The sequence below is a fragment of the Poromitra crassiceps genome (assembly GCF_964638095.1).
Source record: "Poromitra crassiceps genome assembly, chromosome: 1".
NCBI classification, from domain to species: Eukaryota; Metazoa; Chordata; class Actinopteri; order Beryciformes; family Melamphaidae; genus Poromitra; species Poromitra crassiceps.
Window position 1 is genome coordinate 4,120,670 of NC_139623.1, and position 24,493 is coordinate 4,145,162.

At 42.8% G+C, this 24,493-nt stretch overlaps 1 protein-coding gene across 1 annotated transcript in view; it reads right to left on the bottom strand.

Moving 5' to 3' along the window:
- znf236 (zinc finger protein 236) overlaps nt 1-24,493 on the bottom strand; it is a gene marked incomplete at both ends in the record, with an annotated part of 185,875 nt that overhangs the window by 57,895 nt on the left and 103,487 nt on the right. The window contains 3 exons of the mRNA XM_083637612.1: nt 5,689-5,831; nt 19,679-20,128; nt 21,623-21,726. Coding sequence (XP_083493738.1) covers nt 5,689-5,831; nt 19,679-20,128; nt 21,623-21,726 — 697 coding nt within the window. The remainder of the gene's footprint in view (nt 1-5,688; nt 5,832-19,678; nt 20,129-21,622; nt 21,727-24,493) is intronic.

Below are 24,493 nucleotides of genomic sequence, written 5' to 3' on the forward strand. Positions count from 1 at the left end.
ACTCACCCATGGGGGTGGTACCATCAACTAAAAGGGGACTCTCAGACAGCTATAGATTTATTATGAAACATATCAAATTATGTCACTATTCTAACTGATTAAACCTTGAAATGACATGCAAAAGGGCCTAAAACACTTCACAAATCATTTTCAATCTATGACCCCTGTGCTCTAGCAGAGTTTAGCCTGCATGCGCTCAGCACTTGAAGCAGACTCCCGAGTGGAGTGGAGGCACACACACACACACACACCTTCACAGGGAAGCAGTAACTTCTCCAGGTAATGTGGTGCAATTTGACACAACATCAAACAGTTTAACAGCGTTGTCAGGGCGCATTTCAAACGATTTCAAAGGGGAAAAAAAGAAAAATAAAGCAATCATTTTACTTTCACTTTTGTTACTTTCAATGCTTTCATGTTTTCCCATCACATGGACTCTCTTGTTAGCTCCCCCCTGCCACCCCCATGAAAACAGAGAAAGAGAATGATGATGATATGAGAAACAACTGCATTCAATGAAGAGTGTCAAGTAGTAGCCTATTGTCAGTCGGTCAGACAGACAGCAGAGATGGCAGAGTAACAGAGTAACAGATGTTTGGAAAGGTAGGGAGAATAGGTCAGATAACAAACTGACAGGTTTAATAACAGAATGTAAATATTGCTCTGATATTCTGCTTAAAAATAATTGGATTGATTAACTGCTTTCAAATTAATTCTTGAATTATTTTGTTTAGTAAATATTCTTAAGTAAATAAAAAGTATCTACAGACTATTTTGCATGGGAATACAGGTGTGCCTTGAGATGTTGGCTTGCGTGTGCCTTGGCCACAAAGGGTTTGAAAGCCACTGCTCTAATGCAATGTCCCTTATGGTGTAACAAAGTTCAGTCTAACCTGAGCCTGCTAGATGGAAACACAATGTGAAACAAAGCCATCCATCTGGCAGCGTCAGGTTAATGGCAGCTGGCTTCGGCTGGGGGGGCAGCAACTGAACATTTCTGCCACTGCAGGAATCATTTGAAAAGTGGGGGACAACTGAGTGGGTGGTGGGGGGCTGGTTAGTCTCTCCCCAGACTCAAATATTACGTTATTACTTTGGCCAGTCCTTCGTGCCAGCGGCCATCAGGCTCCATAACAAGAAGTGAGACCTGTTTTAGTCACTTTATGCATTTTTGCACTCGCTCATTTGCGTATGCATTTTTGCACATGGCCCTGCACTTTACAAAACGGACTTTGCACATAGACTAACTTATTTTTTTAAATTGTATTGTTTTTATCTGTTTTTATTTATCTCTATTTATCTGTCTGCTCTGTATTTTTTAACCCCTGCTGCTGTTGCTGTTTTTAGATGCCTGAATCTCCCCTCGGGGATAAATAAAGGTTTCATTCATTCATTCATTCATTCATGAATCGCTGCGCTCCGCATACTACATAAGTGAGTCTGTGCCAGTTAACAGCCACTGCTGGTTTTGAAGGCGGGCTGGAATTGAATGAGTGACAGGTCGTAGCACCGATGAGAGAGCAAATGGGCTGCGCCTCCCGTGTTGTCTGATCGCAAAGTCGTTACTGATTGGAGAGGACTGAAGCCATCACTGGCATATGACTGGCCAAGTGAACGGTTCCCTCCCATAACCAGCCATCTGAGGGAAAGTGTCCCAGACCCAGAGAGAGCTCTGCAGCATGCAGTGATGTAGTGTATCAGAGCAAAAACTCTCATGGGTCTGGCATCGAGACTAGGGGCTGGTTGTTTGCTGTGTTTTGATGCATTTTTTTCCATGTTGTACTCCAAATCTAATTGAGGTTACTAGTGCCAAAAGCGCATTATTAATCATTGTTCATTTTAGAAATTTCATCCAGAAGCAATCTGTTTCATAACACGCACAATCTCAAAGGCTAAATGCCAATATTATGCCAATAATTTCCATATATTTCATTTCCATTATTTGCTCTTCGTGTAGACTCACCTAACCTCTCATGCTTCAGTTCAACCCTGACAGCGTGTTTTGCAGAACACTCACAGATGGGAGTGAATACATTGGCCTTTTTCATACCTCAATCTGCGTGTCATTTAATTTTGTTTTTTTTCCCCAAGAGAACATACTGGCACCGTTATGATTATACTGTGTGTGTCGTGTTTTGCAAAACAATTTTTATCATAGTTTTCAAAGACTCGCATATGCCCCAAGGTTTCTATATAGAGGCAAATTGAACGTCACTTCCTACCTTTCTCTCGGTACCAGCGTCTGAAGAAATATGAATGGGGATGAATGGCGAGAGACAATACTTTTTTGATCCCGTTTGAATTGTGCCACGGGGTACACATGTCAATTTTGTCAATTTAAAAGATAACTATGCATGTCAAGAAAATCACAGTTTGTTCTGAAACTGAAACGTAAGGTTTAGTTTTGTCAATCAACTACATATCTCGTGTCGCACAATATACAGTATGTCACACCGTCGGCAATGTGGACTGGCGGGAGAGACGTCACTTATGTGACTGCTTGTGCGTAGTTTTTCTGATTTATAACTTATAGTTAAGCAATATAGCATGAGAGCTAGTGTGTTGTGGCAAATATATCCCGCTGATCAGTTGTTATCCCACGAGGCCGCAGGCTCGGTTTCCAAGTATGATAATATAAATATAATAATAATACTATAAGTCCGACTGGCATGGTATTCTGATAGAGTCAGTTGAAACACTACTGTAAGGCGGGACCTCTAGCAAGAAGATAGACGTGCGGCTGATTTGATTGGATCGTTCTGGAGACTGAAGTTGACATTGGCCAATCCTGGCGCTTGCTGAGAAGCTGAGAGCTTTCTGGAAAGCCCGACAGGCAGCTCGAGCGCAGCGCTGCATTCTCAGCGCTTGCTGAGAAGCTGAGTGCTTTCTGCAAAGCCCCACACCAACTAACGTTACGGGGTTAAATGCGGGGTTAACAGCCTTTTTTTTGCAAAGAAGACATTAGCCCGCATCTATTCTTGTACAAAACATAATTTTCTGCGAAGTATTAGTAAAGTTATAAGCGAAGATCGATTCACAAGGATCTGACAGCTGTCTCCGCCATTTGTTTTTTTTTAGGTAACCAAAGGCTTTTAGTAAGAGAGTGGCCACATGGCCATGGGTTATTGGAGTGGGTTATTGGATTTATACAATGGCTGTGAACCAATCAGATTGCTTGATTTGAGAGAGCCGTTTTATAATGCCAGTTTTACCACAAACTGTGACTTTCTCGACTTGCAAAATTATCTTTTACATTGACAAACATGATATGTGTACCCCGTGGCAAAATTCAAACGGGATCAAAAAAGTAATGTCTATCTCCGTTCACCCCTTATATATTTTTTCAGATGCTGGTACACAGAGAAAGGCAGGAAGCAACCTTCACTTTGGCTCTCTATTGCAGTAGTGGGAGAGGGCCGGACAGGCGGAACAGGTGGCTAGCCAAGTTATGCTTTGTACATAATGGAAAACGTGTTATTTGGGCCAGGGTTCAAAATAACAAAGTATTCCTTTAATGCAGCGGTTTTCAAATTGTTAGGCGCACCTCCCCTGGGGGGCACGAGAGAGCTTCAGGGAAGGCGGGACGTAAAAAAATCAGAGAAGAAAAGAGAGGGGGGGAAAACTCGGGTAGCAAACTTCAGCCGTGGGGCAAAATGTCACTGGAACGTTAATATTCAGTACCTACAGTGAGAGAGGAGACAGCGTATGGTGCGAGCAGAAAACTGAGAAAGTATGACCCTGATTATTTAGCGTTTGGATTTGGTACATCGTTTGGTCCCGAGGAGGCCATAGTGTGTGCTCTGCAAACAGGTGCTAGGCTAGCAAATGACAGTATGAGACCATCATACTCAACTCCAGCATCATACTGAGACCAAGCAGGCCACAGGAGTTTTTGCATAGGAAGTTACAAGAATTTGCTGTCACATAAGAAAGTAGTTGAGACATTTAGCACTGTAAATACGAAGGCTACCGAAGCATCATATCGTGTGGCGTTACGCATAGGCTGGTAAATCCCACAACATTGGTGAAACGTTAGTCCTCCCTGCTGCTAAAGATATGTGTTCAGTAATGATGGGAGAAGCTGCTGCCGCCAAGCTAAATGTCATCCCCAAATATCTGACAATACAATCCAGCGACAGTGACATGAAAAAGCAACGCGCAGTGATATTGCTGAGAGTGCACATAAGGATTTACACACAATTGGTGAGATATTTGACTAAGTAAAACATAGATATACAATTATGTTGAATTGAGGTTATTTGAAGGCAGGGCTATTGTTGAGTCCGTTTTCAATTTAGTTATTGGACTGCAGGGTTACATTATTTCATAAAGGTGTTTAAAATGTTTAAAACAGAAATTTGAAACAAGAAGGATAAAGATGTTTTGAAATCTTAAAAAAGTAAAGATAAAGAGGTTTACAACATTTTTGTAACAAATGTTTATGCCTGAGTGGAACATGCAATAATAGTAACAATAGCAAATAATAGTAATAATTGGGGGGGGGCAGCTCTGTTCTCTGAGGGGAGGCTCACTCTCCAACACTTTGAAAATCCCTGCTTTAATGCATCCTCCTTTTTGTTGTTATTACTCATCATAATGGGTTTTGATGGAAGGTAGGATATCCACTCTACAATTGCCATTCGCTGATCCCCTTGTGGCAATTCTTTTGCTGTTTATTTTTGTGACATATGGTGAAAGTACGGCTTTGTATAGCTTTGTTTATGCTGTACAACTGTTGTATAAAAGCAATACCACACTTGAGGTCGTGATGTTATACTCTTATCGTCACGGCTGTGACTGAATCACAGCCGTGACGATAAGAGTATAACATCACGATCTCAAGTGTGGTATTGCTTAAATATTACATCCATTCTAAAATAAAATAAAAAGGCTGGGTTAAAGGAGGGGTTAATTAAAAGAGAGCCAGAAGGTTGATCCTTGGAGCAAACACACAAATCAAGAGTATGACTCAATGAAACTTCCACTCCTTTTCCACAACAAGGTAGGTAGGCATGACAAAAATACAATATATTAGTCATCAAACGGAGGAGTGGAGGCTACAGCTTTGTGCTCTGAAATTGCCCAGGCAGGGAGGCAATATGAAAATATTATTTACCACCTCTGAAAGTGGAGGGGATCATATTAGCTATTTTGTAAATTAGCTATAAGAAATTAAGAAAGTTTTCACATCACAGTTTATGCCTCCAAGGAACCAGCCTTCTATAAGCACTTGTTAGCAATGCGAACACAAGTCAATGGGATAAGAAATTATTATTCTTGAATCAATGCAAGCCACTAAATGCATCTTATAGTTTAAGTATTCACCTCATGTAGAAGAGACAGTCTGGCTTGAGAGACCAACAGGAAGCGTAAACAGAATAGGAAGTTCTGATTATGTTTACATTTCCTGTGACTCATAAACCTAGTCTGACTCCTATGTGAGACAAACTAGGTTTGACCAGGTGAGTCAGACTAGTTTCGTCGTGACACAATGGGTCAAGTGGGCGGGGCTACATAAGGTGAATAGCCTTAAGTATACAACTGTTGAGAGAGAGAGCGAGAGAGAGAGAGAGAGAGAGAGAGAGAGAGATAGACAAAGTCGGGACAAAGTGATGGTAACACATTTGTATCACTTGGACACAGACACACATGGATGATAATAATAAGGCTTGGAGGGAGGTGTGTTACCTGGAGTGTGATGTTGTTGATGTTGCTGGTATCGATGCCGGAGATCTGGACGTTGGGGCAAACCACGTTGGCAGACGTCAACTGCAAGTGGATGCCTTCCAGTGTGGCCAAACCATCTGATAGAGATACAGTGAGGTCTCCCCCTGCTGCAGCACATGCACGCGCACACACACACACACACACACACACACACACACACACACACACACACACACACACACACAAAATATGTGTCTTAAATTAACTTTTTGGTTCTGCCAAGGGCTGATAAACTAAAAAGAAATCACCTGCAATGTGACAAAAAACATTTCCAAAGGAACCCCAACTAATAAAATGCGTGGGTCCCTTAAAACCGGTAGGTTGGCTTTATTGTAGGTTATGTTTATTTACAAACAGCCACTGTTGAGTGGCTGATTATATACCCGGGTGACATATTATAAAAAAAAAATACAATATTGGCCAGATATAGAGTACCGCAGGGATGACGTATTTTTGTAGGCTTAACCAGAAATCGTCGCCATGATGGTTCTTAGGGACAAAAGGCTATGGGGATTTTAGAATGGGGCAATCTGGGAACCCAGAGTCTATTTCGGCACGTAAATAGACTCTGGGACAGCCATACCTTTTTTTTGGCTTCCTGTACAGCGCGAATCTTCCACCCGGGACTTCCGCCTCGGCACAGTGTTGTTGTACCGGCGAATATAAGAGTTCCGGTCCCGAACGCTAGTGAATATACTGTATAAGAATTTTGATGTTTAGCATTCAAAATAAAAGCGACGCAATGTATGTTTTTTAACACATTCACTGCCAGCCGTTTTTTCAATACTGTACAGGGACGGCTGGTATCAGTGGGCTAGGGGGGCTAAGCCCCCCCTATCATTTCCAATAAAATGAGAACATTATTATTATTTATTCTCTACTTAAATTACATTAAACAAACTTAGAATTGGTTGTTTTATGTTGGTGGAACCTATTAGAGCAGCAACAGCGCCATCTATAGTCACAAGAAAATCATTGCAATGGGCTAGTTTTGGTGAGCCCAAACTCACTCCCCTCAGCCTTCAATCACCTTCGTTATAAGTGATTGACAAGTGTCTGGCACGTCCCCCTTGAGCTGCGGCCATCTACGGGCCATTTGGGCTAAACTCGGACAGCCCATGGTTCAGCCCACCAGGGCCGACCTGCCACTGACTTGACAACCAATGACAGCTCGAATATGACATGCACACACTACAAGTGAGAATCAGGAAATGGCGCTGATCTGGACTACTTTCTCATTCATTTTCCTTGATCTCTGACGGGGGCAAATTATAAGTGAAGACTCCAAGGAAAGGGACAAAGACAAAATCGTAAGTTTTGTGTTACGTGGGCACTGGGCACAACAGCTGTAGCTCGTTAAACATCAAAGGGAAAAGACGTGAACAGCTCTCTCTCTCTCTCTCTCTCTCTCTCTCTCTCTCTCTCTCTCTCTCTTTCTTTCTTTCTTTCTTTCTCTCTCTCTCTCTCTCTCTCTCTCCTCTCTCTCTCTCCTCTTGTGGTCTGATAAAGACAATCTGTTTGGGAATGTGTTGGTTTTGCATATCTACCTAAGAGAAGGTATTGCTCAGTCTGCTATTATTGGTAGCCGCTTGATATGGAGAAGGCGCTGCTTTTTGTATTCTTGAAGTGGATACTAACCAATATCTTGTATTACAGTATAACTGTATTTGTCAATTTGCCACTGCCATCACCCTGTGTGGTGTTCCTTTTTTTGTACACATTATTGTGGCAGTTTTGTAACTGTTTCCCAGCATCTGACTGCATTATTAGTGTTTATATCCTTTTGTACTCTGTATTTATGTGGACATAAATTAATCATTTAATTGTGTGTGTGTGTGTGTGTGTGTGTGTGTTGTGTGAGAGAGAGAGTGATAGCCTACAGAAAGTTTTGCATCAGGCAATTCTTATAGCCTGCTACTTAGTGTTGTTTGTTGCTGTAATTTGGTAATTCGGAGGCTGCTGTTGCTGCAGCAGCATGAGCTATTGGTGGTTATAATTTTTTAGCCCCTCCACCCAATATCACCACCAGCCGTCACTGATACTGTAGGTAGCTTCTGCCAAGTGGTTTTTTTGAGGATTCTGGCTCATCTTTCAATAGCCGAGGATTATTTTCTGCTAGGATTTTGTGAATACAAAATATCTCAAAAGAACTAATAGAATGTGTGCTTTCTCTGTCTAAAAGAGTTAGTTTGTAGAGTTAGTAGTTATGTAGACATTAGTAGTTGAATACAGCATGGTTTCAGCGTCTGAAAATTTAAGCTGAGATAATTGGCTTTTTGTGAAATTCGATAGAACAGTCACTTTAACCATTTATTTTTCGCATCAGTAAGACGTCAGACATCTAAACAATAGTTTTGAACAGTAATTTCCTCCATAACAGCAGGAAACCCCCCTCTCCTTCAAACTCCTCCCTCCGTGTGTGTTCTTCTCCTCCCTCCGTAGCTCTGCATGCAGCGGGCGTGTCACAAGCGAGTTGCTGCTGCTGCTGCTTCTGCCTGCCTGCCTGCGGCCGCTCTTTGGGCGAGTCTGGATGGGCTCGCTCGTTTCTTGGGGTTTCGGTTGAGAGCTTTGATGAAGCTTTTGCGATTCTGGTCTTATTTATGCTGCGTGTTTCAAAGTGTGCACCCAGTCTATTTTTGGAACCCCCCACCGTTGTGCGCCACCGTTGTGCGTCAGCGCGAAAGCGAAAGCGTTTTCGCCAATCCATTTTACAGTATGATAATGGTTTCCTCGCGCTTTCCCCTGCAGTTTTGGCTCTGCTTTTTCTACTCTGGAGAGCACTGTCGCCACTTAGTGGGTCGGTGGAATGGGTTGTACATGTTCGGTGGCTCCCATATTTATATAGGAGACGTAAAAGGGTTAGATCCACGTCCCACCGCCAAATTTTTTTTTTTTTTTTTAACACATTGAGTGCCAGCCATTTTTTCATCCTGTAGGTAAGTTGTGCCAGGTTTTTTTTTGAGGATTCTGGCTCATTTTACAAGAGCCGAGGATTATTTTCTGTTAAGAATTCATGAACACCAATCATCTAAAAATAACTAATAGAATGTGTGCTTTCTCTGTCTAAAAGAGTTAGTTTGCAGAGTTAGTAGTTATGTAGATATTAGCCGTTGAGTACAGCATGGTTTCAGCGTCTGGAAATTTATTCAGAGATAAATGGCTTTTTGTGAAATTCGACAGAACAGTCACTTTAACCATTCATTTTTGGCATCAGTAAGACCGTCAGACATTCTAAACAATAGTTTTGAACAGTAATTTCCTCCATAACAACAGGAAACACCCCTCTCATTCAAACTCCTCCCTCCGTGTGTCTTCTCCTCCTTCCTCCTGGCTCTACAGCGGGCGTGTCAGAAGCGCGTTGCTGCTGCCTGCCTGCCTGCCTGCGTGCCTGCCTGCCTGCTTGCCTGCGTGCGGACGCTCCTTGTGCGAGTCAAGATGGGCCAGGGAATGCGTGGGCGATGGGCAGATGTTGATTCTGGCCTTTCTGAGGTGTTTCAAAGTGTGTTTCACCTATAATCTATTTTGCAAATCGCTCTCCGCTCTCTGTGTGCGGCTGCCTGCGCGGCCGCTCTCGGGCAAGACAAGTGTGGAATGGATTACTGTAAAATCGCCTCGCCATTTCCTTGAATGGCTTGCTCCCGCGGCAGTTTTTTCTTTGATTTCGCTCGTCTGGGGGAGCACTGTCAACACTTAGTGGGTCGGTAAAATAGATTATACACATTCTCTTGCTCCAATAGTGATCTCGAAGATGTAAAAGTTGTTGATTGATGTCCCACCGTCAAAAAAAAAAAATGTTTATGTAAGACGAGATATCTCGGCTCTGGCACTCAAGCGTTGGATTATGTAAGACGAATTATCTCGGCTATGGCACTTAACGTGTTAAGACGAGATATCTCGTCAACGGCAGTCAACCGTTTTTTTTTTTAAGACGAGATATCTCGTCCACGGCAGTGAACGTGTTAAAAGGCACCACTGCACGGAAGTGGAAGTCCCGGGCCGAAGATCCGCACTACAGGAAGCCTAAAAAAAAGGTGCGGCTGTCCCAGAGTCTATACCAGGGGCAGTTTTAGACCCTTTTTGGAGCCCACCCTGAGATAGTCTCAGCCCACCCTGGAAGATAGAGTTTTTTTTTTTTTTTTTACAAAAATAAGAATAGCTGCCCCCCCTCTATTCATCTCTCATTCATGCTTTAATAATAATGTGATTGGTGTATGCAACATACAACCTTTATTTTGAAAATATGGTTAGGTCTAGAGGAAGTTACTTATCTACACTCCTGGAAAATTGATCACCCAGGAAATAAGGAAGTGTTCTATTTCTCCTTGAGAGCCTCAGACTGACAACAGAGACCACCAGCAAGCCAATGTAGATTAAGTCTCTTTTCTATAGTGAGTAAGGTGTTAAACACCATGATCATTGAGTTGGTTGAAAAACGAAGTCTTTATTTTAAGTTATATTTTGTAAATTAACTTCTTCATTAGTCAACCAGAGTTGACTATGAGGTGACTGGGGGCAACATCATGCATCTAATGTATTGGGTACCTGTGATCATCATTGTGGGGCTACTGAGCTGAGGTGTAAACTAGGCTACTAGTGCTAAGCTGTTTGTTAATGAGTCTGTTGATATGCAAATGCACACTAGCATAATGCTAAGTGGCCAGCCATTTTGGTAATGTGTTAAATCGTAGCCTATGTTTAGAATAGCCACTGATATGCCTGTTGCAGTGTTGCTTGCTATGTGTGAAGGTTAGCTTTATTCATGGTTGCCATACAGTTTATAAAGTGAATTCATTTAACTTATTTGGTTCCTCATTAACCTCAAGTCACTCTTAGATTATTGTTTTATTGATTTTGTGTGGAGGTGGAGAACAGAGGAACTGTGAGAAGAAGCTGCTAAGAAGTACACACACACACACAGAAGAAGAAGAAGAAGAAGAAGAAGAAGAAGAGTGAATCTGATAAATTGATTAAGCTTTCTTCATAGATCTAGTCTCTTCATCGGGGGGGCATGCCCCCGGGCCCCACTAGGGGGTCTGCGGTCCACCATATACATTCTTTGGGGGCTGAGCCCACCCAAAGGTGTCATCCTAAAACCGCCCCTGCTATTTACGTGCCAAAATAGACTCTGGGTTCCCAGATTGAGAATGGGAATTTCAGTTAAATGCATGATATAAGGTCTGTGGTAACACAAGCTTATGTGAGTGGTAATTTGTGTTCAGCAGGATCATCTTCACAAATGTGGACCACTTTTATTAGTTTTGAAGCGTTTTCTGAAAATCGCGCTTAAAAAAACGCTTTTACGCTTCAGTTATAAAAGTCGTGCACGTTTGTGAAGATTATCCTGCTGAACACAAATTACCACTCCCATAAACTTTTGTTCACCACAGACCTTATGCATTTAACCGAAATCCGCATACTAAAAGCCCATTCACTTTCCCCCTTATCAACCAAAGTGCTACTTCCTGCATTCCCGCACAATCCTGTGCACCTTAGCTCACTAACTTAGCTAATTTAGCTCGCTCAGCTTCTAGGATGCCCGCACCGTTTCTCTTTGAACAAGATTGTCATTGCAGTTAGGCTGGCAAATGAAACAATGAAAACAACAATGAAAGCTGGGTCTGTTCAGGGGGCACTGCCTTCAGCGTGCTCCCACATGATAAGACGAGAGGTTTGGAAAGAGCTTTCCTCATTATCTATTGTGGACTCCTCTGAACAGCGCAGCGGCAGAAAGTGAGCAAGTGAGAATGTAAGATGGTGGAGTCGTGAGACTGCAGAGAGCAGTGACTGGAAACCATTCCTCAGCTGTCCCCCACCACCTGTCAACTGTCACACTCCAGGAGCTGAGATCGAAATTAATTTCACGGCTGCTGTTTTCGACAGTCATCCGCCTCCGTCTACAAACGAGTTCAGTCGACGCATCTGATTTCAACTAATCACGATGAGGACTTCTGAGAGGAGAACCACATGCTGCTGGATTCCAATTCTTTCTAGGTCCAGAACCATTGGCAATTAGCCATGTCAAGACATTATCATTTCCCTTAACACAATCCTACTGACATATGGGAGAATTACATTAACATCTCAAGTAGAGGTAGACTCCACTGGTCATGCGGGGACATACATCACAGTTTTGCGAAATCAAGGTAATGTCATTATGTGAGACCTGAGATAATTTATATTGAAATGAAAGTTAACTTTATTAGTAAATGATGAGCATGATAAGGTTGTTGGTTATAGTATGGCATTATTAATGCATAAGACTGAAGATAACTGCTGCTCTGTGACGAGCTATGGGAGTGCTGGCACTCAGTGCACTCGACCAGGAGAGGGGCAGCCAGCCATAAATGTGCAATAAACTTCAGATGTTCAGTTCAACAGTTATCCAGTTTCTAATCAAGTCAAAGATTGTTTCTTTCCGATAGTGTCGGTTATCGGCTTTCCCCCCGCTTTAAACTATCATTATTATACCTCTAATTTCAAGCACACACAGCAAAACCTAGTAACATGCTCAGGTGATGCTTAGTGTGAAAGCCAATCACAAAACATCATTGTGTGCTGCCTATATATTTTCAACTACCTCAATAATCCCCTGGACAATAAAAATAATAAGTGAAGCAAACAAACCGTTGGTTGTGTGAAGACGCACACTACCTTTGCACAAACTGCTATCTAAGTTGCAGCATGAAAATAGATTGACCGTATCTTGAAAGCAATCCGTCTTGTTACCCTGTTAGCCACTGTTTTCCCAGGCTAACAAAACTGGATGGCCCATAAAGTGGGGTCTGTGTTTTAAAGCAGGACATGAGGCTGTGGTGATAAAGTATCCCCCGTCCAGTACTGGCCTGAGTCTCATCAGGCACCATGATATGATTTGCCCTGTCCTGTAGCAGTAAACATCATCAATCACCTCAGAAGCTACCAGGCCCTGTGTGATGAGCACTAATAGCCAATGTCCACCAGACAGTTTTTGATCCTTTTTTGGATGTGTGTGTGTGTGTCTGAGCTGGCTCGGGGGCCGGGGAGCCGCAGTGTGGGCCCTGCAAGCAGGGACAGAATGTTGTTTCAAAGGTGGGGGGACACAATTAGTACAGGCCCAAATCCTCAAAAGGGATTTTGTTTTTGTTTTCAGAAATGCTTAGTCCGGTTCTTTGGTTTGGACCAGATGCGAGAATGATTGTTTTGTTTTTCAGCTGTTTCGGTTCGGTTTCACAGCCAAAAATCAAACGGTCCAGATAGGGCTGCCAGCCCTCCCAGATTGGCCAGGAGACTCCAATAGTCTCTCGGGATGGAAAATGGCTGGGTTTCCCAAAACCTTCTTAGCGCTAAGAAGCTTCTTTTACCCTTCTTAAGGCCCCCTTAAGAAGCAAACGCCTTTCCCAATTGCTTCTTAGCCTAAGGGCCTGTGTCCACCTAGCGTCTTTTCATCAGCTCCGGCGTCTATTTTCAGTTGTTTCCAATGGGGGGAGAGCGTATGCGAGCGCACACGGACGTCTAGAGAAAGTGCGCTGCGTCCAGCGTCTATTTTCACAGCGCTCTGGCATTTTTGTGCGCCCGACTCCCAGCGCTCCCAGCGCTCCAAGCTGAAAATATTTTAACTTTTCAGAAAGACGCTGGTGTCGGGTGCTCCTTTTCTGGCAACTAATCATATGGAGAAACTATCGCAACAGAGACAGAAAGGCTCAATTGTGGGAGCAGATCGGCTAGACACTTAATATTTCTGGTGAGTGTTGAGCTAAATCACTGTATGTGTGTTGTTTGCTAATGTTAGCTGTCAGTTATCAAGCTACTACCGCACTGAACTAACGTTACTTTCAGACTGCTTCCTTGTTATATTGTGCGCTGGGATCAGCATTCCCCAGCGCACTCCCAGCGTTTAACGTCGGAAAAAGACACTAGGTGGACACAGGCCCTAAGATGATCTTTCGTTACGAAGGCATGCATTTCCCAAAAGCTTCTTAGCGCTAATAAGCTTCTTTGACCCTTCTTAAGGCTCCCGTAAGAAGCCAACGCGTTTCCCGATTGCTTCTTAGCCTAAAATTATCTTCCGTTAAGAAGGCTGCGTTTCCCAAAAGCTTCTTAGCGCTAAGATGATCTTTCGTTAAGAAGGTTTTGTAAGAAGGGTCTGGGGCATTCTTAACACCTTCTTAATGACAAAACACTGGCAGATCCAGCCGCGTCAGGCAAAAGGAGATACTTGTGTCCACTGTTCCTCTTGTGTTTTTCCCTTTTTCCTTTCTTTCATGCACCCTTTAGTGTTTAAAATTGGGGAAAACTTGGAAAATCTCCCCTGTATGTATGGTTACTTGTGTTTTAAATGTTTTACTGTAGGCTATATTCCTCTAATCAGAATGGATTCCTTTTATAATAAGAATGTTGTGGATTTATATAGCACCTTTCACAGAACCCAAGGTCGCTTAAATTCCGTAGTGTTTCTCGCAATTTTGTTGTATGCTGTGTATATAAAGCAATTTGAACTGCAGTCCATGTCTGAATATAATAATGTTTAATAGAAGAAGTTCTTGTTTAACATGACCACGATTAGGTTATTCTACAACAGTGTTTCTCAACCACTGGGTCGTGGCCCACTGGTGGGCTCAGAGTGCCATCTAGTGGGCCGCAGAGGACCTCTAGATGACCTCTACTAGCTGTCTGTTTGCCATTGTTTTCCCTATAATTCTGCTTTCAGAGGTAGTTATTAAGTATTAAGTTATTACTAAAAACACAATAATAACCGAATCAGAGTCTCAGGCAATTATGAAATATTATAACACGTAGGCTAGATAAATTTATATCGTGTTACATTTACAACCGGCCCTTTGAGGGCAACCATAATGCTGATGTGGCCCGGGGTGAAATTGAGTTTGACACCCCTGGCAGTGTTAACAAAGCAAACAAAAAATCACAATAAATTGTAATATCAAATTGCAATACTTGTAGAATCGGAATACATATTGAATCAGCACCCAAGTATCGTGTTAGTATGGAATCAGGATATAGGCATATCATCCTAGCCGTAATATTTATTGTGCTAACGTTACAATTTCAGTTTCCCAATTTGACTAGGGCCGTTTCACACTGGTGCGGATCTTCGTGCGAATAATCGGCACGGACATTCGCAAAAAAATGTTTTAATTAGTTGTAATTGAAGCTTGCACACCATGGCCGAACATTCGTGCGGCATTTAATTTTTCCGGATGGACATTGACGTCCACGGATTTCCGCTGCGGAAAATATATATATATATATATATATATTTTTTTTTCATATTTTAAATTTTTATAGAACACAAATAAGACAAAACAGACAAACAGCCTCAGACACAGGGGAAAGAAAGGAAAAATAAACAAAAAACAAAACAAACTAGAACGACCGCAACGCAGACTTATGCCTCCGCCATTAGTTCATTCTGGAGTCCAAATCGCCATTTGAGGCAAATTGGAAGAGATTCCGTCAAGGCGCTCCTGTGATGTTTGCGTTACAGAGCTTGGAAATTGGGTGTGTGAGAGGTCACAGTGACCTTGAACTTTGACCACCAAAATGTAATCAGTTCATCCTTGAGTCCAAGTCGATGTTTGAGACAAGTTTGATTAAATTCCGTCAAGGCATTCCTGAGATATCGCGTTAACAAGCTAGAAAATGGCGTTCCGAGAGCTCACCTTGACCTTTGACCTTTGACCACCAAAATCTAATCAGATCATCCTTGAGTCTAAGGCGATGTTTGAGGCAAATTTGATGAAATTCCGTCAAGGCATTCGTGAGATATCGCGTTAACAAGCTGGAAAATGGCGTTTGAGAGGTCACAGTGACCTTGACCTTTGACCAGCAAAATCTAATCAGTTCATCCTTGAGTCCAAGTCGATGTTTGAGACAAGTTTGATTAAATTCCGTCAAGGCATTCCTGAGATATCATGTTAACAAGCTTGAAAATGGCGTTTGAGAGGTCACAGTGACCTTGACCTTTGACTTTTGACCACCAAAATCTAATCAGTTCATCCTTGAGTCTAAGTAGATGTTTGAGGCAAATTTGATGAAATTCCGTCAAGGCATTCCTGAGATATCGCGTTAACAAGCTTGAAAATGGCGTTCGAGAGGTCACAGTGACCTTGACCTTTGACCACCAAAATCTAATCAGTTCATCCTTGAGTCCATGTCGATGTTTGAGACAAGTTTGATTAAATTCCGTCAAGGCATTCCTGAGATATCGCGTTAACAAGCTTGGAAATGGCGTTCGAGAGGTCACAGTGACCTTGACCTTTGACCTTTGACCACCAAAATCTAATCAGATCATCCTTGAGTCTAAGTCGATGTTTGAGGCAAATTTGATGAAATTCCGTCCAGGCGTTCCTCAGATATCGCGTTAACAAACATCGTACGGACGGACGGATGTACAGACGGACGTACGGACGGACAACCCGGATCCATAATGCCTCCGGCCTGGCTATCGCCGGCGGAGGCATAAAAATATAATCAACATTACATAGTGGTCCTGCCAGCCACCTAAGGTGCTTATGTTCTTGTAAACGATATACCTGGGATCTCACTCAAGGGGTCTATGGGAAGCCAGCCGGGTGAGTCACCCGTCACCCCTAGCCTCGTTGAGGTAGACTAAAAACGGGTCCCAGATAGTTATACATTTTCTAAGTGCATTGGTTCTCAGGAACCTAAGTCTCTCCATGCGTATAACAGAAGTCGCGGAAAATACGTTTGACCAATGAAATCCTTTGTTTACAGCTGATGTCATACCTCCACTACTCTTGCCAAGCCCGGCTCATCAATTTGGTTTCTCAACATCCAATTTTATATGACAAACACCATGACGATCAACACCAAAATCAAGGACAATAGATCTTCAGGTCGCCCAGCAGCTGGGATCCACTTAAGATGGTAATGTAACTGTTATGTAACAAATTCCTACTTGCTAACGTTGTAAACCACTGTTGTAAATGTATGGCGCTAACGTTAGCCACTTGTATCCAAGTGTTAAGTAGCAGGTTAGCATCAAATTTGGGGTCCGCTGCTACTGCCTCCATTTTCTCTTCTCATTGTTTTTTCCGCTGATGGAAATTTCACTGGCTCCAGTTGCTTTTCATGGCTTGTCTCACTGCTGTGTTTGTCTGTCTGACGTTAGCCGACTAGTACAGCTAGCTTGCGGAAGTATGCGGTGCTGTCCTACTCAGTGTTGGGGGTAACTCATTACAAAAGTAACATATTACATGTAATATATTACTTTTAGGAGTAACTCAGTAATATAACTTATTACTTATAGGATTTCAGTAATATTATACCAGTTACTTTGTCAAGTAACTCAAGTTACAAATAGATTGCTTTTATTTTTGATCAAAGCACATATTTAAACAAAGATACAATCATTTCCTAATCAAACTGTGTGTTTCTATGCAAATAACCACTATAGATGACAATAACAAAGGAAAATAATAACATTTCGAATTTTGGATGGTTTACACTGACTTCAAGGCAGTTGAAATTATCTTTCGGGATGTTCCGGGGCGGCGATGTCATTCTGCCGCTGCTGGCGTTTTGGTGAAAGTAATGCAAAAGTAGTGTAATAAGTAACGAGTTACTCTACACAGACAGTAATATTGTAAAGTAACTTATTACTTTCAAATGAAAGCAACTAGTAATATGTAGTATATTACATTTTGAAAGTAACTTGCCCAACACTGGTCCTACTAGACGGGAGCCCGGGAGGGACACCAACTACTGGTTACACTGAACACTATTTTTCCGCTGACGGAAAATGAACATGGGACTGCGAATAATTCGCACCGGACCTGTGTGTATAGGTTGCAATGCGAAAAATCCGCACAGAATTTCGTGGCGCATTCTGCCTCCGCACCACATCTGTGTGAAACAGCCTTTAATGTTGACTTTATATGCCTTTTTATCTCAAGTTGCTCTGTAGCCAATTTCATTGTTTGCTCTGTGTCAATGAATATCAAGTGAAAAAGACAAAAAATATATATATATTAAGTATCCTCTTCATTACCTCCGCAACGGAGGACTGGGGTTATGTTTTCACCCTGTGCATGAAACTTTGTGGAAATGTTGGTCTTTGGGGAAGGAAGAACTAATTATCTTTACACATGGATGGACTAAAGGGGTGTGTGGCAGCGGGCTTCTCAGAAAAATGCATCATTTCAAAATGGAATAGATTCACACAACAGCAACACCATGAAACTTTGTAGCGTTTGTGACAAACCCTCCATTATTTCCCCAATCAAACTAGAACGACGGATATAAACAAATAAATGACTGACTCCCGAAAACAAGTCAGCATTCGACATGCATGTCTGTCCAGACTTTGACGTTTGAGCCAAATGTGAAGAAATGTCGTCAAGGCGTTACTGAGATATTGCGTTGAGCTTGAAAATGGCGTTTGTGAGGTCACAGTGACCTTGACCTTTGACCACCAAAATGTATTCAGTTCATCCTTAAGTCCAAGTGGACGTTTGAGCCAAATTGGATGAAATTCCGCCAAGGCGTTCCTGAGACATTGCGTCAACGAGGTAGAAAATGCTGTTCGTGAGGTCACCGCGACCTTGAACTTTGACCACCAAAATCCAATCAGTTCATCCTTGAGTCCAAGTGGACGTTTGAGCCAAATTGGATGAAATTCCATCAAGGCGTTTGTGACAGACCGTCACTGCGAGGTCCACCTCTCACACACATAAGATGATGGTTTTGCATGTTCTAGGTATTGGTTATTGATCTGGGGCCGGTTGCACCAACTGGTCTTAACTATGCCTGGTCGTAACTCCTACGTCGGTCTTAGTTAAAACCATGGATTTACGCCTGTTGCACCAACACGGCTTACGTCTGGTCTTAACTATGCTGGTCGTAGCAATGCGCGTCCATGTGAATTGCCAGGGAATGCACCCTGATTGGATGATGTTGCAAAAAATGTGCCTCGCGACCTGCTTGGAGCACTGTGCCACTACGCTCTCTCAGCCACTACTGTAAAACACCCTCCCTCCTCCCACCCTCCCTCGCTCCGGGGGGAAAATGGCTGCGATTGAGCCAGAAAGACAGTCTGAATGAAATTTAATGTAACGTTCCCAATTCTATGTATTACATTCTAAAAAATTAACGGCAACATTTTGGAAGGCTAAGCCACACAACTAGTTAGTTATAATCTAACGTTGTGCTTCTCCGCGGAGATCTCTGTTAAAGGCAGGCTCTACGCCTCCTCCTGACCAGGCGTAGGAGTTACGCCTGGTCGTAGTGAAAATAAGGCTTAAGCCGTCTTGGTGCAACCGGCGTAGCTGTTAGGTCGTAAAGTTACGACCAACTTAGCTTAAGACCAGTGTAAGACCAGTTGGTGCAACCGGCCCCTGGGCTGTTTCTATTTTGTTACTTGAGAGTTGGGAATATTATGTATGGTAATTTTGGCTACAGTTATTCTGTCAGAACGCTAGGTGGCAGCAGTTGTGTGTCTAATCAGAGCCTTATTTAGGAGCGGCCTAGGTGGCGCCGCTCTCTCTCTCCCGGAATGAAAGAACGATGTTGTGCATGGCTAAGCTAGTTGAAACACAGCCTTTAATAAGAGATAGCTCAGATTAGAAGAAGTAGCCTTTTCCCAGTGCATGTTTGTGTGTGTCTTTCCTATTTTGATCTCACTTTTGGGATCGGCTTGAAAGATCACAGTTCCTATAGCTTGGGCTGGCCAGAGAAATAACGGCCTGAGAGCATCAGCCGCACCAGATGCTGGGTGAGTTCCCGCCTCGCATAGTAACAATTCAGCCCATAGTGAATGTAATGTTCTTGCACATACTATGTACAGTTCAGCTGGTAGCCTAGACAACGCAATAAACACGAGCAACAGTATTTCGTACCAGCGATCTGCTACAGCGTTCCTGAGATATCGCGTTAACGAACATGTGCTGCCTTCCTAACCATAGCCGAGGTGTGTTGATGGATCTATAATCCTTACCTGACATGGAGGCAGGCAGGATGGCCTGTCCTACCAACCCTTGTTGCAGCAGATTTGGGTCAAACTGCCCCGTCAGGACTTGGTTGGCTGGGAGGTAAATGTTAGCGTCTGAGTTGGATGTCTGGAGTAGACCCACTGGCTGGAGCGCCTCTGGAGCCACCTGCTGCTGCCTAGGCTGGCCCGGGCCTGGAGCCTGCCCCGTCTCTGGGTCTTGACCCCGGCCGGCCTGACCAGCAGACGACGTGGCCGACCGCTTGGACTTGCGACTGTCATTGTTGGGCCGGTAGTGGCACTGGATGTGGGTTTTGCGGTGGCCAGAGGTGCGGAAGCGGAGTTCGCAGAAGGGGCACTTGAAGGGTTTGGATCCAGTGTGGAGGCGCATGTGTACCTTCAAGCTGCCCTTTGTGGAGAAGGAGGTGTTGCACATGTGACAGTTGAATAGTTTCTGACCTGCAAAGACAGGAGAACGTGTCAGGAAGAGGAGCACAACTCACCCACCTCGTACCAGGATCACACATGCATACATTGTGCACTGTGCAGTTAAAATGTTCACATGAAGGTGATCATACATTGGGAGTTTTTCTGCTTCTGTGTTGAACTAAACTAACTAAACTAAACCAAAGTTTGTCCCACTTTTGCTACCTTTCCAGTATTTGTTTTGTGATGAAAAGATTTTGGCAGTGAATCATAGCCGCAATGAAAGTTTGTTTTGTAGTATTCAATCAATAATCACATCCATCTCAATACGCTTGAGTCACAGAGTCCACATAGCTTGCAGGGACACATGCATTACAGATAAAGTGCCATCCTGGCTTTAGAGCCCAGTTTTTGCCAGTGATGATGGGCAACCATGGGCATGAAGGGCCAAGTTTCTGCAAGTTTTCATTCCAGCCAAACAAAGAGAAGAAACTCATCAGTGAAATCACCTGGTGGCATATTAGTTAAGGTCCCTGGTCTTATCATTTATCTCGCAGAATGTGTCTGCAAGGAGGTCTGCGGGCGGACCGCACGAATTAGGTGTAGAAGTGTAGCGTGATAAGAGCTCAGCCTCTCTAATGATTACATTTTCTCTGTCATCTCTATTCAAACATGGCTATATTTCAAAAATTGTTAGACACTTCAGTCCCTTGGTGAAGCAGAGATGAGCAATCATGTCCCATGGAGGGCAGAGAGTCTGCTGGTTTTCACAGAGAGGAAGAAGTAATCAGTGCAATCAGCTGGTGTAGTGGGTGGTTGGAATGAAAAGCTGCATTCTCTTGGCCCTCCACCGTGCGACTGAACCATCCCCACTTTACAAGGATGTGGCAAAAGAGCTGCATTTACATAATGACTCTGGAGCTCAAAGAGGAGCTGTAAACTCCTGCCCAGTTGGACCAAACATTGAGCAGAGAATGTTTACCACAGTGCGTGCAGGCAATTTGTCAGCAAACGTTTTCAAGTCAAGCACCCTCAAATATACATACATAATATGCCACAGAGGGGATATTTTGTCCTAAGGAGCCCCATCTGAGAAGATATTTTGTTGTATGTCAGCTATTATTTACTATATGACTACTATAACATTTAATTGTGAAGTGAAATATTAGGGTATTGAAACTATTCCTCGGTTTACCAGGGTACTCTCCTGTATCGATAATAACTAAGTTGGAGTGCTTCCATAAACTAAAAACATTTTCTTCCTTCCTGGATTGGCAATCCAGTCCAGTTGTGCTGAAAACACACCAGCTAAAGCAACGAATGATGTGTAAATGTATTCCTGTGTAAACTGACTACAGACTTCACCATACAATTGATCAAATTCCCTGACTTTCCCCGTCTGGAATATACCTATAATTAAACAATATTCCAGAAATTCCATAAGCAGTGGTGTAATAGTGAAAGCCAATTCATTCCTCAACTGCATCAAGCTGCTGATGAAGGGAAGCGGTAAGTTCCAGCACTAACCTGTGTGCGTCTTCACATGGCAGTCCAAGGTCGATTTCACTGTAAAGCTCTTCCCACATTCATCACACTTGTAGGGCCGTTCTCCTGTATGGATTCGAATGTGCCTAGGAAATGAGACAGATTGAGAGAGACAAAGATAGATGGATAGAGAAAGAATAAGGAGCAGGTGAAAAAGCGCAAGAGAGAACAATTTGTCACTGTTAGTGGGAAGAAAAGGGAGAAGTGAAATAATGGGAAAATAAACGGTACAATATCACAGCCTTGTCAGTGTTTACTATCTATAATATGTTGTCAGCCAAGGTCATCATTCTCCTTCCTCTCCATGCTCTCTGTTTACATGGGTTTCCAACAACTCTGAACAGGATCTAGCCAGTTCTAAAGTGAGAGATGAAGTAAGAAAGTAATTATTTTAGGGATGCATGATATTATTTTTTGCCGATATCAATATGCAGATATTTTCCAACTCTTTTTGGCCGATTGCCAACACCGATACAGAGATATATGCATGATTCTCCCCCCCACACCTAATGAGATATGACGTTTATTGGTTTCAAGGTAATTGGAGCCTATACTGATATGTCCTTCTTTTAACCTCAGGTATAAAACCTGCCTTCTCCCACCACCCACCACCTCTCTCCATCCCATCCTTATAATAAATTGTCTATGATGGAAGGTTATAGCCTATTTATCTTTTGATATGGATCTTGTATTATGAAATTTGATATTGATGGAGGTACTGATGATTTGTCATATTTTTGTAACTTTTAAATATGTATTACTCTAGTTTTAAATTAAGTGTAAGTTAAGTTTAAAAATCTGCTTGTTACCTCCTCCCTTTTTCTCCAGCCTGGGCTGGATTAGTCCTAATTGGAAGGCTATTTAAAAGGGGAAAAAACATTGTTCTGTATGATTCTGATGAAGACGCACTTGGCATCGAAACGTTAGTCCTCAATAAAAGTATATTCTACAAGCTTGATCCATGTGCTCCAGTGCCATACTTTGGTTATCTGAAGTCTCTCCTGCACTTTCAGAGGCATTTCCACCCTGGCTATATACATACATACATATCATTTATTTATTCATTCATAAATAAATAAAGGGGTATGTATGTATATATATATATATATATATATATATATACAGGCCTGCGGCCTCGTGGGATAACAGCTGAGCAGCGGGATATATTTGCCACAACACACTGGCTCTCATGCTATATTGCTTAAATATACAGTATATGGAGTGGGCTCTGTTTGTTTGTTTAAATGTTTGTCCCAGAAGTGATGTGACACTGGAAGTGATGTCATCAGTGATGTCACTTGAGCAATTGTGATGTCACTGATGATGTCACAATGTCTATGACATCATCAGTGATGCCACTCGAGCAATTGTGATGTCACTGATGATGTCACAATGTCTATGACATGCGAAGTTGAGCAATTGTGTGCTGAGTGACATCACTCGAGTACTCCATGATGTGATCAGTGATGGTCACTCGAGCAATTGTGATGTCATCAGTGATGCAAAGTTGGCCAATTGTGCGCTGCGCATGCCAATAGAGCAGGCAAGCACACGCAGCAGCCGAGCAGCATAGCCCGCACAGCGGCTGAGGCCGCGTATCGGGCGAGCCCAGGAATTAAGCGCGCGTAGCGCGTGAGATTTCTAGTATATATACATACCGTATATATATAGCCACGGTGGAAATGCCTCTGAAAGTGCAGGAGAGACTTCACACACACACGTGTGTGTGTGTGTGTGTGTGTGTGTATAAATTCAAAAATATTGAATATAAAATATTGACTATCAGCAGCTGTAAATGAAGGAGAAATAAAACCTGTGTCTGAAGGAGAAATAATCCTTTCAGAGCTCAGACAAGGTTAGGCATCTCTCTAGTGTCCAGCCAGAGAAGGGAGAGAGGAGCCTCCTGCAGACAGTGAGATACTCTGTCTGCAGCATGTTGGGGCCAGCACTGATGGGAGGGTCTGCTATTATGGCTGACAGTGAGCGCAAAACTGCTGAGAAACAGGCTCATTAGAGTGCTCTATAACGACAGGACACCTCTTATGATGGGAAACCATTGTGGCGAAAGTGGGGGTGAGGGTACAGATCTCAACTAGTCTCTTCTATGAAGAATACAGTCACATTTTCAACATGGCTTATAGTATATTACATACATAGAAGCACGGCTTATACAACAACATGGTTTGTTATGAAATGACTGTATAGAGGAGGCCTTTCAACTTATATTCACACTATTCCCTTTGAAAGCCTTTACATGCGCAGGTGGTGTGCAGCTCCTCGAAAATGTGACGTATAATATAATATAGATGGGGAGATAACAGCAGATAGTGAAAGCTATTACCAAGTACATGCACTCCATTCTCTCCTTGGACTAACTTCTAGTCATTGAAATCACACAATTTACTAATTTATTTTTCTGGGGACTCGCCGGCGACCCCTCATCAAGCTGACGTTCGAGTATATAGGTCTAGTTGCCACCGCCAAGGCTCCAAGTCGAGGCTATCGCACAAGCATGTTGTCCGCTTTAATTAGAATGTTCCTGAATGGATCTCCACACCACAACAATCCACCTGGTTGCTAGGAGATTTGTGACACTACTCCAAAGCCAACGTTGGCAGCATTGTCCATTGTCTCGCCACAATGCGGCTTCACCATGCAAATGAACAGATACAGAACCCACAAGTGCTTTCAGCTGACATCATGTATTTGTTGTATTTGCCTCTGAAATAGAAGATAATGGGATGAGTGCTTCTACTGAATAAAAGAAAGCCATGATTTGTAGAAAATGAGGAGTGAACGGTTGGTTTGCCTTATAAAGACCACAACGAGCTGGCAAAAACAACATCTTTCATC